The following is a 16,613-nucleotide window of genomic DNA, read 5'->3' on the forward strand; positions in this document are numbered from 1 at the left end:
TAGAAGGGGCAGAAGGGCCCACCCTGGGCTTCCTTCCTAGGCACAGACTTCAAAATCCCCGGTTTAAAGTACTCCTAGACCCCTCCAATGTCCGGGTGGAGAGCCTGCTCTCACACCTTACTGACCTCAGTTCTCTTACGGCACCCTTGCGGGCAGAGCCCAGAGAAGGGCAGGGGTGAGCCAGGACTCACGGGCTTGGGGGTGCCAACCTGTCCGCTTTAGGGGGTCTGCCTTCTAACACCGTGAAGGTGGTCTGCTGGGGCAGGAGCCCTCTGAGAAGCTGCGGGAGAGCTGGGTGGTTGGGGCCGTGGCCGGCAGACCTACAGACTGTCCCTTGGCGGCCTGTGCAGGTGGACGTCAGTGTCTTGAGTGTGGGGACCCCTACGATCACCCCCAAAGGCAGACCAGGCAGAGGAAAGAGTGAGGCCTCTCTCCAGCTCGTATCTGTTCTGCCCATTTCCATGGTGTTCTGGGGGGGCACTTCCTCTCCATCTGCCCTCTTCACTCCAGCCCGCGGCCCGGTGAGGAATGCCCATGGGAACTGAGGGGACCGACGATAGTCCTGCCTTCTCAGTCCATTTCGGTGTGGCTCTGAAATCACAGCCCTGCTGCTCGGGGCCACACCCCTGTGTCACAGATGCTCTGTGAGGCACAGAGAGGAGGGAGGCCTCCCAGGGTCACGTAGCCGGCAGCTGGCAGCACCAACGTGGGCTGTTTAGCCCTCTCTGTTGAGGTTGCCACTGCCACTCAGAGACCTTGGCCCCAACCCCTGCCAAGGGATGGCCCTTGCTGGCTTCCCTTAAGGTTGGCACCAGCTGTCTCCACTAGAGCCTGGGACTAGCCAGGATTTTCGGGTGGGTCCTGGACTCCCACACAGCTGGACCTTATGTCCCCAGCCTCCCACACAGCTGGACCTTATGTCCCCAGCCTTGGGGAAGAACCCCAAGGTTCTAGAAAAAAGCCAGGGTCAGACACAATGCCAGCACGAATTAAGCAGGCAGAAGAGGCAGGGAGAAAAACCGGTCAGCATTGAACACCAGACTTCTGAAAGTCTGTATTTCTCACTTTTTTTTCTTTTTTAAGGTTTATTTGTGGGGCACCTGGGTGGCTCAGTTGGTGAAGCGTTTTGCCTTTGGCTCAGGTTGTGATCCCGGGGTCCTCGGATTGAGCTCCGCATCAGGCTCCCTGCTTCTCCCTCTGACCTTCCCTCCCCTGTGCTCTCTCTCAAATAAAGAAATACAATCTTTTTTTTTTTTTAAGTTTTATTTATTTTTAAAAAAAGGGTTATTTATTTGGGAGTGAGCAGTGAGGAGGGGCAGAGGGAGAGGGAAAGGGGGTCTTAAGCCGGCTCTGGGCTGAGCGCCAAGCCCCAAGCCCCAGGTGGGGCTCCGTCCCATGACTCTGAGATCAGGACTTGAGCCCAAACCAAGAGTCAGAGGCTTAACGGACTCTGCCACCAGATGCCCCAGCATTTCTGGCCTTTGAAGAGTGGTCTGGGCCTGAGTTGGGGCTGTCACCAGGAGGCGGGTGTGGGGTGGGTCCGGGTTCGCCGCAGGCTCCCGGGGCCCCAACCACACCCGCCAGCTTCACTGACGCCCCTGTACGCCCAGGCTGGGGCCTAGGACCACACTCACGTGGGTTCTGCCCCTTACACCATGGGCCCTCCCCTTTCTCCTCCCCAAGCTCACCTCGACGGTGGCAAAGGCCAAACGGAGGGTCTGGTGACCGGCACAGCCCGGACGCAGACCTTATCTTCTACCGCAGGGGACGCCGGGCCCAGGCGGCGCTCCCGCGGGGGTCACTGTCCCCCTACAGCAAAGGGATCGGCGCAAAGCCGCTGGTGGGGGCCCCGGTACTGCAGCCCCGACCCCCCCCCACGGTCCCCAGGGGGCGCTGCGCGCTCACGTGTGCGGGACCAAAGCGAAAGTCGCTCCGGCCACGCGGGGCGCAGTGGGGCGTGGGGTGCCGCCCGGGAAGCCCCGGCGCTGCGCAGCCCCTCCTGCGCGCACCGCGAGCGGCGGGACCAAGCCCTTCCCCGGGCGTGTGCGCGCGGGGCTCCCGGGCGTGGAGGGCCGTCGGAGGAGCGCGGAGGCGGGCACGCCGCGGAGGGCGGGCGGGCGGGGGCCGAGCCTATAAAGGCCCGCGGGCCGAGGGGCGGGAGCCCAGCCGCCGTCCGGCCCTGCTCGGCCTCCGCGAGCCCCGAGAGCCGCGCGCTGCGCTCCGCCGCGGGGCAGGGCTGGCACCGGAGCGGGCTCGGCGGGCCCCGGGCCGAGGCGGAGGAGAGGAAGGCGGCGGCGGCGGCCGCGGAGGCGCCCGGGTCGCCGCCGCCCAGCCGGGGGTCCTGGCCGCGGGGCGCGGCACGTGCGACGACCCGCCCTGCGCGCCATGTCCCCCTAGAGCGGCGGCGGCAGAGCGACCCCCCGCCGGCCCCGCGGGCGCCCCGGGCATGGAGCGGCACGTGCTCGGCGCCGCGCTCTACTGGCTGCTGCTGCCCTTCGCGCTCCTGGCCGGTGAGTGGGCGCGGGCGCGGGGGGCTCCGGGCTGGACGAGGGCTGCGTCCCGGCTCCCGACTTGCCGGGCCGGGACGCGCGGCCCGCGGCGCCCGCATTCCAGAAGCATGAGCGCGCCGGGGAGGCCGGGAGGGCGGCGGCGGGGCGGGGGTGAGGTGGCACCGGGCGCCCTCGGGTGCGGGCCGGCGAGCGCGCGGAGAGCGGCCGGGGCCTCGGGAGGGACGCGGGGGAGTCGGGGCGCCGGAGGGGCCGGTGTGCTCGGGGGGAGGCTGGAACGCCGAGGAGGGGGGCATGAATCTCTTTCCCTCTTTCGTGTTAAAAAAAAAAAAAAGGGGGGGGAAAGAAAAGCGCAAACTTGCATCATGACTTCCTGACCAATCTGGGAGAAGGCGGGCTTCCTGCCTGGAGCTGTTTAATCCGGAGGCTTGGGAGCAGAACTAACGTCCGTCCGTCCGTCCGCGCCCCGGCCCGGCCCCACCCCCGCGGCCTGGGGCCGGCCTGTGCTGCGGGAAGGGTCCTGCAGGCTCCTCCCTGGCCTTCCCTTGCCCTGGCTCAGTCCCCAGGGCCTGCCCGGCGCTGGGGGAGGAGCAGCCCCCAGAAGGCTCTGGGCATTAGAGCCCAGGACCCCCAACTCTGGCATCACAGTTCCCCGCTTGCGGTGGGCGGCAGCGTCCCTGGGTTCTGCGGGCTCTTAAGCCCCACCCCCGCGGCCCTCCTGCCTCGTCAGTGCCCAGGGCAGAATGCCCGAGAAGGCCTTTCCCCCTTCCCCTGGTCCCCCGCCCCCAGCCCCTCCACGTGGGGCCGTCTCTGCCGGCTGGGAGCTGGAAAGCAGTCTGAGTCAAGGCGCTGGGAGAAACGGGGCATGGTTTGCCTTGTGGACGTCCCTCCGTTGGGTGGAAGTCCATCAGAGCGTGCTGGGTGGGGTGTTTCTTTTCTGGAAGCTCTTCCAGGGCCTCTGAACTCGCTCCAGGTGGGCCTCTGCCAACCTCCGGGCTAGGTGGGAGCCGGCCTCCCTGGGGGCCGGGGCGCGGGAGCGGCCTGCACTTGGGCTCCCAAACAGACTGTGTTTTGATTTGTAGCAGCGAAAGACGGCGAAACGGGGGACTTTTCGGGACAGGAATCAATGGCAAGCATTGAGGTCGGAGAGGAGAGTTTGAGTCAGCGGTGTGTGGACAGGGCGGCCCGGGGTCAGCTCAGGGGAGAGCGCAGGGTCACCTGGCCTGTTCGCTGTGCTGTCTGGCTTTGCTCCTCCCGCCTCTAGACAGCCAGACGGACGGACAAGCAGCCTGGACCTAGCTGGGGGTGGGTGGGTAGGGGAACAGTAAGCTTCTCAAAGGGCAGCTTCCCCTCTGCCCTGCAGTGCACCTGTGGCTGCCTTAGCCTGGCCTTGCCCGAGAGGAACCTGGGAGGCTGGGGGAGGCCGTGTGGAGGTGGTGGAGACCCCTGGTGCACGATGGTAAGCTCCTCCTGTCATGGGGCACAGAGTAGATATTTTCACATCTCGAGCTCTTCTGATACTGTTTCCAGCCGTGCAAACACGTAAAAGCCACAACTGGCCTGCGGGGCCGTACCAGGACAGGCGGTGGAGCCAAGGGGGCCCCGGGGCCCGGGTATATTGGCCTGATCATTAGTCAGGGCTCCTGGGCTCTCTGGCCCCTGGCTGGTGCCCATGTGGGTGCCGGGGGGACCCTCTAATTCTCTCGCTGCTTGTGGGCCCTACCCAAGGCAGCTGGGGAGCTTTTCAACTGCGGGTGACTAGTTCACTGCATCCTGTCCTCTGTTTCTCTGTAAACACAAAACTGCCCTCGGAGAGTCTCTTGCAGACACTGACCCAGGCCGTGTCCCGTGTGGTTCTGTGTCCGGGTGTGGTGCTTGGCTTCGGGGCTGATTCTTAAGCTGGGGGAGGGGGGCGGCCGGTGTGGTACCGACCGAGGCCGGCTCTCCCGTCCTGGGCGTCGGCAACTCCCTAGGGACCGTCCTGCTGTCCCGCTGGTGGGCAGGGAGCCATCGACTCTGCCGCTCTCCGTGCCCCTCCTCATCCCGTGATGGGCTTTGGCTGGAAACGGGTAGTTCCGCAGTGTTTTGAAACGAGTGTGTGAATGCTGGAGAAGGCATCGGGCTGTTAGTCATGAGTGCCCTGGGCCAGCTCCCGCCATGGCCGTGATGAGGGCGTGAGTCATCCCGGAGTGCCCCCCGCTCACCCCATGCCACTCCCTGGACAGCCTGCCTGCCTCTGACCCGTGCCGGAGACCCCCCAGCTCCCCGGCAGGGACGGTGGCCTCTCTGTGCCCCCTTGTTGTCTGCGCAGCCCTGGGGGCAGAGGACCCTGAGCTGGGAGCTTCTAGGGAGATGGGAGGAAGTTTCGTGACTGCCTTAGATGGGCCACGCCCCCTGACCTAACGGGGGCGACCAGAAACTGCCACCGTGGTCTGAAAGGCAGGTGGTAGAGCGTGGTAACTGCCACCGACTCCGGGAAACCCTGCGGCGGGGCAATATGGCTTCTCTCTGTCTGACTCCCACTGCACCCTGGGGCGTCACCTGTGCCACGCTGTCACTGAGAAATGCTCAGAATGGGGACACTTCCTTCTTTTCATCATGTCTGTCTGCACACCCTTGTGATCAGGCAGCGAGGCCGTGAGAGGATGGGGTTGCAGGGGGTCACCATGGAGCTCGTCCCGTTCTGCGGCCCGGCTCTGCAGGTGCCCAGAGCTGGGTGGCCGTGGAGCTGGGGGCGGCGGTGGGGACAGGGCAATGAGTCAGCCAGTCTGAGTGAGCCGGTGAACGGGACCTCAGGTGTGTGCGTGCACCTGTGTGCGTGTTGAGGAAGGGGCGGGGTCCGCCCAGGAGCTGATGACGGGTCACTCGTGGTCACCCCACGGGCAGGGGGACGCGGAGAGCCCCTCGCTGGCCCAGTACGGTCCTGCAGAGGAAGTGTCTTCTCTGGGGGTGGGAGGAGTCCCCGGCTCAGATCCTGGCCCCGAGGGCTGCTTCCTGGGCGGCTCCTGTTCTGACCCAGCACTAAATTTGCTGCTGGTGCTCAAAGGCGGAAAGAAGGAAGGGCGGGTCTTCTTGACTCTACCTTGATGGGCCCCAGAGCTGCTGCAGGGGACCGCCTCCTGGGGTGGGGTCCCCAGACGGGCCGGCCCACCAGCGGGCGGCGGAAGCCCCTTCACCACCGCCACCCCGGGGCTCAGGGGGAGCGTCCGCCCCCAGGAAGCCTCCCCCGGCCACTCTGGTTCTGAGACCCCCTTTGCCTTAGAATTCAACAAAATGCCGGTCTTTCCTGGGTTACCTGTTTTAGAAATACATAAACGTTGTTTATGTAGATTCTTTTTTTTTTTAACGTTCTATATTTTTTGGAAGAGAGCGAGCGAGCACCAGGGGCCGAGGGACAAGCAGACTCCCTGCGAGCGCAGAGCCCTGGGAGGTTGGGGGTGGGGGTTGGTTGGATCCCAGGATCCCAAGATCCGAAACTCAGAGGCGGACGTTCAACTGACTGAGCCACCCAAGTGCCCCCACGTCGCTTCTTTGTTTCTAACGTCGCTCTTTTTCCTTCTGGTTTGCAAAGCCCGTCTGGACTTCCTGGAGGCAGACACTTGAGGATTCCAGAAGCGATCACTGCGGCCGCACTCGGCTGTGCGGAGGGCCGGCTGCGGCCTTTCCGGGGGGCGGGCCGAGTGGGCGAGGCTGTCGGGGCGGTGGGTGGGGCCTGGTAGGACCACCTGCCTTGCACCCGAGCTCTTGACTTTTGAACTTCCCTGAGTTGTTTTCTTGATGAGGAACGGGGCGCAGTGTGGGGGGGGGGCGCTCACTGACTCACCTTACATCCCGCAGGTAGGACAGGAGGAAGCTGGGCTAGAAACGTCTTCTGTCCCGGAGCAGGTGAGCGCCACACCTGCTGGCGCGTTGGTCCCTTGGAGGGGACGTGGGGGCGGGGCGGGGCTGGGGGGGGGTGTCTCTGGGAGGTGGAGCTGACTCTGCGGGATGGGTCCGTGTCCTGCTCCGAACCTGCCAGGCCCTCACCACTCTCTGGGCTCCAGCTTCCTCGCCTATAAACTAGATAATAAAAGCTGGAAGGCGGCTCCCAGAGAGTCTCTGATCTCTGTGGTGTCTCGGGCTCTGGCGGGGCCGGTGGCAGGCCTCCCACACACAGTCCCCACGGGCCAGGAGCCCCAGAGCACTTTCCCACATGTGCCGGCGGTCAGCAGCCCACTTGGGGGTCTGGGGAGCTGCGTGGAGGGGCCACCCTCCCTGGGGCTGCCCCACCAGCCGCAGGTGGTTCCCAGGAAGGGGGGGGTGCGGTGTCCAGGGCAGGCTGGCCCCCAGCCACCGTGCGGTGCCCACCTGCGCCGGTTCTGGAGCGTTTCCCAAATTCATTCAAGCATTCCCTCATGCGGGTCTCGTGGGACTGAGCTCTGGGCAGGAGCCAGGAGCCTAAGTTCTGTGTGGGGCTAATGGTGGCGGTGGGTGGGGGGCAGGGCTCATTCTCCGTTTCTAACGAGGCTGTGCTTTCCTTGGCTGTCAGGGGTCATCTGGGGGTCCTCCCAGCGCCGGTGGGTTGGTCTGTAAGTGGCTTGCTGGATTAAGCACAGCGGGGAGGGAGACCGAGCAGGAAACTACACGGTAGGAAACAGAGTCCAAGCCCCGGCAGGGCAGGACTCTCGGGCTGAGCAGGGGCTGGGCAGGGCTGGGGGTGCCGAGGACCTGGGGAGGAGGGAAGTTGGCAGCCAGGCCGGGGAGGTGGTCCCCCGTCTGGAAGGAGCTGAGCAGCCGGCAGTGGCCTGGTGGATGGGGGTGCTGCGGGGGCGGGGGCTGCGGGGGTGGGGGCTGTGCGGTTTCCAGGCTCTCATCCCTTGATAGTGGCCGGTAGGAGGTGGGGGTGGGGGACAGTCGGGGTGGAGGCTTCCCGTTTTGATTTTCTGTTTGCTTTTAATTACACAAATCTTACGTGACTGCTTTCCATGGAACGGTGACATTTCCATCAGATAAGGCAAAGCTCCCTCCCTAGCCCTGAGCCTGTCTCCCCCGGGTGCTTTGGAAGGAAGCCTCCCTCTGCTGGGCCGTGTGTGGTGTGCTCCCATCCAGGCATAAACAGATGTGCCCTGGGGGGCCGCACCCCGTGGCTCCGTGTCCCCTCTGCCCCTCCCTGCGAAGGAGGCCCTCGGTTCCTGTGGCCCCTGATTATGGGGCGTATGGGTGCCTCCCCAGTCTGGGGAACCACACCCGCGCTGTCCTGGGGAGCCCCTCTAGGGGACGGAAGCCACGGAGCTTCTGTCCGGGAGCCGTGAGGCTGTGACCAGGTGGCAGCCCTCGGCCCTGGGGGGAAGCCACCCACTCAGGGATGCGAGAGCTGCCCCGCATGCTGGGGCCGTGGTCCGGGCCACACCGGCCCCTGGGTGACGCCAGGGCACCCTCAGGCCGACGTGCGTGGCCTCCTGCCTCCCTGCAGCCGGCTCGCAGGGACTTTGCTGAGTGGGGTGGGTCAGTTTTTCTGGTGTGTTTTAATGACATGATTATAGGGAGTATTTTTAGGTTCCCCCTAACGGGCTGGCTGTTTACCGGGCTCGGCGTGCGCGCTGTTTTTCTCCGTAAGTATATATAGTCAGGGTCACTTGTCCTTCCTTGGGCTCAGGCCGAAGAGGGACCGGCGGCCTCAGCCACCCTGTGGTTTCCTCTGCCAGCAAAGGGCGGCTGAACCGGCCCTAGAGCCAGCCAGCTGCGCAGGGGGACTGGGGCCTCCCGGTGGGGGGCACCGCCCCTCGGCTGGGTACCGGGCTCATCCCGCCAGCTCCCTGCCCGGCCAGCCCGGCCCCGCGGGGCCCCGGTGGGAGCTCGCTCATCCCTCCCCAGCTCGGAAAATGGGGCTCACTCTTCAGGCCTGTGGGAGCCACCAGAGGCCAGATGGGGGGTCCCCGGGCGGGTGGCCCCCAGGAGGAGCCTCAGCGGCCCAGGTCTGGATCCCTCGCCCGTTGGACCCAGCAGGGCCTGTGACAGGCAGCCTCTCCTTCCCCTGTGCGGACATTTCCACCAGCCCCTATGCCCCCTGCTCGCGGATCTGATTTCTCCTCACGGCTGGCGCGCCGTCTAAATGCATCACTGTAACCACATGAGAGGGAGCCTTTTTTTCCTTAGGATTTATTTATTTGTTTGAGAGAGCGCACGTGCTGGCAGGAGAGCCAGGCTCCCGTGGGGGAGGGACAGAGGGAGGGAATCAGGCAGACTCCCCACTGGGCCGGAGCCCCATCCCGGACCCTGAGATCCCCACCAACCACAGCCGGAGCCACCCAGGCGCCCCTAAAGGGAGCTTTTAAAGGGAAATGAAATGGGCCATTGCGGTGCCCCGCTTCGCTGGTCTCTGCTTTTCCCTTTCTGTGTGCGGTGGCCTGGGACCCGGATCCTTGAAGGCACTCCCCAGGGCCAGGCTCTGTGCGGGGGCGGGTCTGTGTCCCCAGGCCTCGGGCTGCACTCACACTGTCCCACGGAGGAGCAGCTCGCCCGGAGCCCTCCTGATTTTAGTCTAGCTGCGGCTCCACGAGAGCAAATGCCCTGGGGCAGCAGCTGCCTGGCCCCTCCTGCTGGCGGGTCCCTCAGGCACAGACGCCTGCACCGAGTCTCCGACTCACGTGCCCGCGACCACCTCTGCTCGTGTTCCTGGGTTTGGCCATGCACGTTCCCGCTCCCGTGGCCGCCCATCCGTGGCTGTGACGTGTGTCCCGTGGCTTCGGTCTGTGTCGCCCTGACACCAGGTGACCCTTGCCCCCTTCAGGGTCTCCTCTTGGGATGTGCCTTGAAAAGTCTCCTGCTTAAAGACACTGGGGTGCACGTCTTATCTCTGACTCGCGGGCGTGCTTTTGGGGTCTAGACTCTGGACTCTTCATCAGCGGGACGTGCTGCAGGGTTGTCCTGCCTACGGCTGTGCCAGTTCTAACCCTTCGACGGGCGGCGGCTGAGAGCGGGGGTCTGTGGCGTCCAGTCCCCGGAGCGGCCCGCATGGCTGGGCCTCAGGGTAGCCCGGCCTCCCCGGGGCTGCCTGGTGGATGCAGGGCGCGTCCTTCGGCGGCTGGAAAGGGACACTGCTCTGACCAGGCAGGCCTCCCGTGTCCCACAGACGCTGCCTTTCTGCACCGCCTGTTTGTTGTTCCTCCTCCCGACTCTCCCCAGGGGTAGCGTCCCTGGAGTCACGGTTCTGAGTCCAGGACAGGGCGACCCGGGGCCTGCAGACGCTGCTCACAGCGCACCCCCTTCAGTCCTCCTGCCCCCTGCCCCGGCCCCACAGGCTCTGAGCGCTCCCGGCACCTGTTGGCAGGGGAGTCCTTGCCCAAGGCTGCCCCGGCTCCGGCCCCCTCTTGTGCCTCGTGAACTGGCGCAGGCCTGCGAGCAGGGGTGTGTGAGCAGAGCCGCTGGAGCCCTGTCAGATGGGTGCCGTTTGAGGGTGCCCTCAGATGCCCCCGGTGGCGGGGGTCACACCTACCCACTGGCTCCGGAGCCCTGCGTGGTGACACTTCCTGTCCTCCCCGAAACCGTGTCCCAGACCTTATCAGCGGGCGCACCTTGCCAGCCCGGGGGCGGTGGGCGGGGTGGGTGGTAATCTCTGAGGGTCAGGAGCCCGGGCCAGTGGGGGGCCAGCGCAGGGGCGTGTGGTGATCCAGGGACCGTGGCCTGGGGGCCCCGTGGGGACCTTCCACAGTGGGCAGCAAGCTTGTTGCTCTGACCTTGGCAAGGTCACTGTCCTCATCCTGGCGACGGGCGAGTGTGACCTGCTGAGAGTGATTCTAGCCAGCATGGAAGCCACGGGTGGGCGCCTTGTCTGGGCTGGCGGTCCCACGCGGGATCCTGGACATTGGGGGTGGGTGGAGAGCCGTGGTCCTGTGTCCCTGTGTCCTGTGCCTGAGGAAACAGGGAGGACGCCAGGCCCTCCTCCCCTGAAGACCCGGCACCCACCCATCTGTCCCGCTCTCTGAGATTGCGGGGGGGGGGGGAGACACCCCGGGGGTGGGGCCGCCCTCAGTCCTTCCAGAGTGAGGCAGGCTCATGCTTTGCGGTGGTGGGGTGGCCCCTGGGGGAGGGAGCCTGCACTCCGCTCCCCCCACCCGCCACCGCTCCTGGCCTGGGAGGGAGGCTCCTCTCCTCCTCCTCCCCCACCGTTGCCCCGAACTGAGAACTGGGTGTGCAGAGCTCGTGCCCCGCGCTTCCCCGTCCTCCACGGTCAGGGCCTTTGGTCTCGCCATCTGTACTCCCAGGCTCCCTGTGTGGAGGGGAAGCTGAGTCACATGCCGGAGGGGGACACGCTCCTCGGGGGGCTCGCTGGGAGTGGAGAGGCCTGTCAGGCTGTAGGCCCGATGGGTCGGACCGTGACTGAGAGACGCTTCTGGCATCCTGAGGGGCCGGGAGCCACTGCGCCCCCCTTTGTGTCTGCAGGGGCTGGGAGCAGGGCCCTGTGGCCCCTGCGGGGAGGGCGGTGAGGCCAAGGGGGCCAGCCAGGAGCAGGCATGTCCCAGTTGGTGGCCTCAGGAGCTCCTGCCTTTGCCCAGGGTGACTTCTTGAGGCCGTGGGCGGAGCTGCGGGTCATCCTGGAGGGAAGGAGGCGGCTGCGGGGGCCCTGGGACCCGCTGACCGGGGAGGAGCTGGAGCCCTGCGGCCTATGGGCTCCCTCCGGCAGGGGCCTCGAGGTCCGGGCACGGCTTCTGGGGACACGGGGCCCGCGGCCCATCCAGCAGTTCCTGTCACTGGAGGCCGGTTTCCTCGTCCGGCTGCTGTCTGTGCTGGTGCTGGCCGGAGGCTGGGCCGCGGGAGCCCATGCGACTGTCCGGGATGCCAGGCGAGGGGACACGGTCCAAGCAACCTGGCTGGCCACCCTGTGCTAGGGTCCAGGATTCCTGCCCCCTCTTCCCAGTTCTGACCACGGGCGTGGCTGTCAGCCCTGGAGCCTCAAGGTGCCAGACCCCAGAGTCTTGGCAGTGGTGGTTTGGTCAGGCCGGTGGCCTTGTGGGGGGTAAAGCCTCCCTCCAGGATGGCCCCGGGGCAGCAGCGTGTCTGTCATGGCTTGTGGCACTTCTGTGCCACTTCTGTCCTGCCGTAGCCCCGCCCCGTGGCCCCATATGTGCAGGTGGAGAGTGGGGACCCCCGCAGGGGTGGCCTTGGGAGGGACCTCAGCTGGCTTCTGCTCCGTCCTGGACACTGTCACTGGGGGGCTCCCGGGAGCAGCCGCTCAGGGACTCAGGCTCGCGCGTGTCTGCCGTGCGTGTTCTCAGACCCGTGGTTCGTGACGCCCCCTGTGAAGCCAGCGGATGGTCCTCCGCGCGGGTCCTGTCGGACCCGGCTCTGAACCTGGCTCTGCCGCTGGGTGCCCTGGGACGAGGGACACAGCCTCTCTGGGCCGCGAATGCCGCTCCTCGGGAAGTGGGGCGTACCTGCCTGATGGGTGCAGGCGGGCCCTGGGGCAGGCGCTCAGCACCAGCAGCTGCCCCTCCGTCCGGAGGCCTCCCTGTGCCCCAGCTGCGAGCTGAGCGCCTGCCCCGCTTGGCCTCGTGGCCCTCTGGGTGACCCGCCAGGTGCGTGGGCCAGGGGAGCCTTGCGAAGTGGACCTGGGAGGCGAGGAGGGTGCCGCCTCCCGCAAGCCCTCACCGCCCCAAGCTGCTTGTGCACCCAGGAGCCCGTGACTCACCCCTGCTGGCGGTCCCGCGCTGGGGGGGCTGCGCCCGCGTCCCACAGAGTCCGGCTCTAATTAGGGCGCTCTTCACCAGGGCCCTCCAAGCACGTCCGTGCTCTCACCGGGCAGGAATCTGGGGCAGCTTGGTGACGTTCCGGAGCCCAGGTGGCTGCTGGTGGGGTGAAGACACCCAGCTTCAGGCCCCCCCTGGGCGGGGACAGTGGAACCTGCCGGGCCTGGCTGAGTCATGGCTGCTGGGCGCTCCCACGGGACAGCAGCGAGGACATGTCGTGGCTGACACTGTGGGCTGCTGGCAGGATGGTCCTTCCCAGCCCGGGGTGTGTGTGGCCCGGGGAGGGAGGGAGTGGCCGGGGCGGGCATGTCTCTGTCCACGCATAGAGCCCTCGCTTGGGGTGGTGGGTGCCCCTGACAGCTGGGGAGTTTTCGGGTGCCCTCCCACAAGGAGGATGCCTGGCCCCGTACACTGGGGACCATTTCCAGCCTTGGCCGGGAAGCTCTAGGACAGAGGGCTTGGCCTTGCGAGACAACTCCCTGCTCTCAGGATGGGGTTCAGAGCTGGTGGTGGGAGGAGCGAGACAGCAGCGCCCCGTGAGCCTGGCCCCCCTCCACCCGCCGCGTGCCCGCCGTGCTCGTTGTCCTCTGAGGTAGCAACCGAAGAATCAGCTTGAAGAGGAAAGCACGTTCCAAGTTCCACGGCTGGAAAGGACGGTGCCTGGAAGTCGGCTCTGGGGCCCCGGGGCCAGTCAGGGGGCATGGTGTGGGGCTGGCCTCGGGGCACCAGGGACTGGGGCCTGGTTTGGCGGGGATGGGCGGCGGGCGGCGCCCATGGCAGGTGCCTGTCGGGCTCTTGCAGGGCCCCGCCGGACCCGGGCTGTGAGGATGGCCTTGTGCCGTGGGGCCGGCGGAGTGGGTGGGGGAGGGAGCCCCCCAGCGGACACCGTGTCTGCTTATGGGTGGGGATGTCCCTGTCCTCAGGCCCCCCCCAGATGGAAACAGCATGGGGGAGGCATGGAGAGGAGGTTTCTGCAGGCCTGCCCGGCCCCCGACCCACTCTCCCCAGACCTCAACGGTTTCTCGCTGTCAGCCGCGGCCGCTGGAGGAGATGAACCTGAGCCCCACGGCCCTTCTGTGTGTCTCTGTGTTAGCCCGGACTCTCGGGATGTGGCAGCCTGGGGCAGGGCTGGCCTGATGCCGCAGCAGCGTCCTCCTCCCTCCTGCCCCGCCCCCTTTAGGAGCAGGGAGGGCTTGGAGCAGTGGTGGTGCTCAGGGGTGGGCAGTAAGGCCTGGTTCTGGCCCAGGGCTTCCCAGGACTGGATAGGAGGCCGAGTCTCCCAGACCTGCCGTCGCCCTGGGGCTCACACAGGCCCCAAGGGGGCATCAGCCGGCACGCTTCGCATTCACAAAGCAAACCGGACTGGTGTCGTAGCCCTCAGCGGCCTCCGGGGTAGATGGGGCTCATACCCGTTCCCAGGCCACCAGGTCAGGGATAGGTCCTTGAAGGCCGTGGCGGCCCTGGCATTTTCTGACCAGCCCATTGAGGGTGATGGCTGCCCCCGGACGCTCCTGGCTCAGGGTCCAGCTGAGGCTGGGGTGGAAACGAGCCGGCCAGCTCCTCGCTGCCAGGAAGGGCCCGTCATCCCCGGGCCTCCCCTGGGACCGAGGCTCTGACCCTCGGAAGTGGAGCTGGGCCGCAGCTGCCCCCAGCCTCCAGGCCGAGTGAGTCCTCCTGCCTCCCAGGCGCCCCTTCTCTGTGGCCTCTCAGGACCCCCTTGGGCGTCTGCCACTGGCTGCGTGGTTAGGAATTAGATTAGTTTCCATAAAAACAGGATGCAGTGGGTGAGCCAGCAGCGCGTCCCTTTTTTTCCAGGAACTGAACGTATAGCTCGGGCCAGGCCAGCCCTGTCCCCGCCTGCCGTCGCCCCCAGGGCATGGGGACCTCTGCTCTGCTCTCACCCAGGGCTCCGGGGTGCTTCCTCCAAGCCCAGGAGCCGGCGCTGCCCCTGGGCCCTGGCTTGGCTGGGCTGCGATGGGGGGCGGTCCTGGGCCCTGGCCTGAGACCACACCAACCTTCAGGCTGCGGGTCCCACTCTGCAGACCTTGGTCTGGTGGGTCCAATGGACTAAGGGGGCCGTGAGGGGCTGGGCAGGGGGCACGATGGTGGCGCTTGCTGTGGGGTTGGAGGCCTGAGCCGCCCTGCAGATTGGCGGGGTGGAGGGGGAATGGTCCAGCCTGATGCTGTCGCTCACTGGCTGAGTGGCCGTAGCCTGTGACTTCCCGTCGCCCCCCACCGCCCCCCCCGACCAGAGATGTGTTAGCTCAGCTCGGCCCCAGCGCATGGCGCGTCGGGGATCTCAGATGTGGGGGGGCGGGGGGTTTCCAGCGAAGCCTGTGGCTTCCCGTCCCCACTGCAGGCTCGGGCTTCCCGCCTCAGGCAGTAGGAGGGCGGTCGGCTGGAGCCTCTGGCTTCTGGTCCCTCAGGAACTGGGGCTTGGCCGCCATGGGCTCGCATTCGCAGGACCCCGCCGCCCCCCCTGCTTGGAGGCTCCTTGTTCCTTTCCCAGACCACAGCCGCGGCCTGAGCGCCCGCCTGCAAGTGACCCCTGATGGAGTCCCGGAGCTCAGCAGGGACCCTTTCTGGGGCTGTCCTGAAACCCACGAGTGTTTCTCCTGGAGGAGGGAGAGGGACAGAAGGCAGCCAACCGTCACCCGCACCGCATGAACCCCCGTGGCAGAGCACACGCCAGCCCGGGGCGCGGACGCCCGTGCTCCAGCCTCTCTGCGCTACCCCGTGTCCAAAGCTCCGCGCGGACGAGGGGGACGGGGGTGTCGGGTGGGCCGGTGGGGACAGGTCACACGCGGGGGCAGAGCCTGGTTGCTTAGGGCAGGGTGGGCCGGGTCCCTGCTGCAGCGGCCGGTTGTCAGGAGAGGACAGTGCTGACTCTTCCCTGGGCCGCGTCTTGAGGGGCTGCGTTTCCAGAGAGCACGCGGGGCCCGTCCCCCCGAGCCCGCAGCCGTCTGGGCCTGGGCGGCGGAGCCTGGCGGGCCGGCCTGCTGTCACCGTGTGGAACGTGACCCCGGGCAGGCCCGTCCAAGCAGCGGGACTGGCAGGACGGGGACGATAGGACGCCCTCCCTGGGGAGCCCGGTCGCACACACGAGGGAGAGACGGCGCGGCGGGCGGGATTCGGGCGGGGGTGGGGGTGTCGCAGTCCTGAGCCCACTTTCCACAGGCCGCCCCGGAGAACTCCTCTCCCAGGGGCCTCCCCTCGGCCCTGGGGGCTTGCATCTGGGTAGCTCCCGGACCGTTGTCTCTCTGCTCACGGTCCGCTGATTTCAGTACCACCAGCTTCCCCAGGTCGCCGCAGAAGCCGCCGCACCCAGCCCCAGCGCCCGTCACACACGCCTGTCCTGAGCCGGCACAGGACGCGGCTCTCGGCACACCCCTGGCCTTTCTGCCATGTCCCCTGACGTCCTGCCTTGTGACGCAGACTGGAGACCGTTTCTGGTCCTCACACTGGCCTCACAAGGGGCTCGTGCCCTCCTTTGTGGCCTGCGCTCTGGGGACAGGCTCCACGCTGGTGCGGGGGAGGGGCGTCTGCTGGGGGGAAAGGTGGTCATGGGGCTTTTGCCCGTTGTTGTCCCGTTTCACTAAGAGGGAGACCAAGGCCCAGCATGGGAAGGTGAGGCCAGGACCTGAGTCAGGCTCCCGCTGGACAACCATCCTCCCTCAGCCCCGGAGCATACCCTCCCCCACCTGGCCAGTGACCCCGCCCCCGCCCGGCAGCAGGAGGTGGCCAGGTGGCATTCCTCTGTCCTGCTGGGAAGGGCCCCCAGAGAGCAGGGCCAACCGGGCCCAAGCCGGACTGGACAGGCTGGGACTCGGGGTGCTGTGGGCTGGCTGAGTCATAGGGTGAGGCTCTGAGTCAGCACCCCAACCCTGAGTCCCAGGCCCACAGCTGGGGAGATGTGGCCCCTGGCGAGCCTGGGGTGGACCCCCACGTTTGGAAGGGCAGCTCTGGCCCTGAGTGGGGGACTGCGGGAAGGTGTGGAGTGACCCCGAAGCTGCCCCACAGCCGGGCCGCCACGGTGACCCCTACTGGACGCTGTCTCTGTCCTGGGGCCGGGGGAGAAGGTGCTCGCAGGAAGGCAGCCTGAGCTAGAGGGTAAGGGGACCCTGCCGTGCTGAGGACAGAAGGCCGTTGCCCTTGAAGGGGGCATCCCAGGTCACACTGTCAAGGTGGACACATGCGTCAGAAGAGTGGCATGGGGGCGCCTGGGGGGCTCGGTCGGTTAGAAGAGTGATGCTTGGTTTCAGCTCAGGTCATGATCTTGGGGTCGGGGCATTGAGCCCCGCGTGGGGCTCCTTGCCATGCCCAGAGTCTGCTTCTTTCCCTCAGCCCCTCGCCTCATCCACACTGGCACGCTGTCTCTACA

The 16,613-nt window shown here is 66.7% G+C and overlaps 1 protein-coding gene across 3 annotated transcripts in view; it reads left to right on the forward strand.

Annotated features, from left to right (window-relative positions):
* Window positions 1–2,176: 2,176 nt before the first annotated feature.
* PIEZO1 (piezo type mechanosensitive ion channel component 1 (Er blood group)) overlaps window positions 2,177–16,613 on the forward strand; it is a 52,208-nt gene continuing 37,771 nt past the window's right edge. For all 3 annotated transcript variants that reach the window (XM_080827835.1, XM_080827836.1, XM_080827834.1), the window contains exon 1: window positions 2,177–2,510. In XM_080827835.1, coding sequence (XP_080683961.1) covers window positions 2,447–2,510 — 64 coding nt within the window. In that variant the 5' untranslated portion in view covers window positions 2,177–2,446. The remainder of the gene's footprint in view (window positions 2,511–16,613) is intronic.

This window comes from Martes martes, assembly GCF_963455335.1.
Source record: "Martes martes genome assembly, chromosome: 17".
In the NCBI taxonomy this organism is placed as follows: domain Eukaryota; kingdom Metazoa; phylum Chordata; class Mammalia; order Carnivora; family Mustelidae; genus Martes; species Martes martes.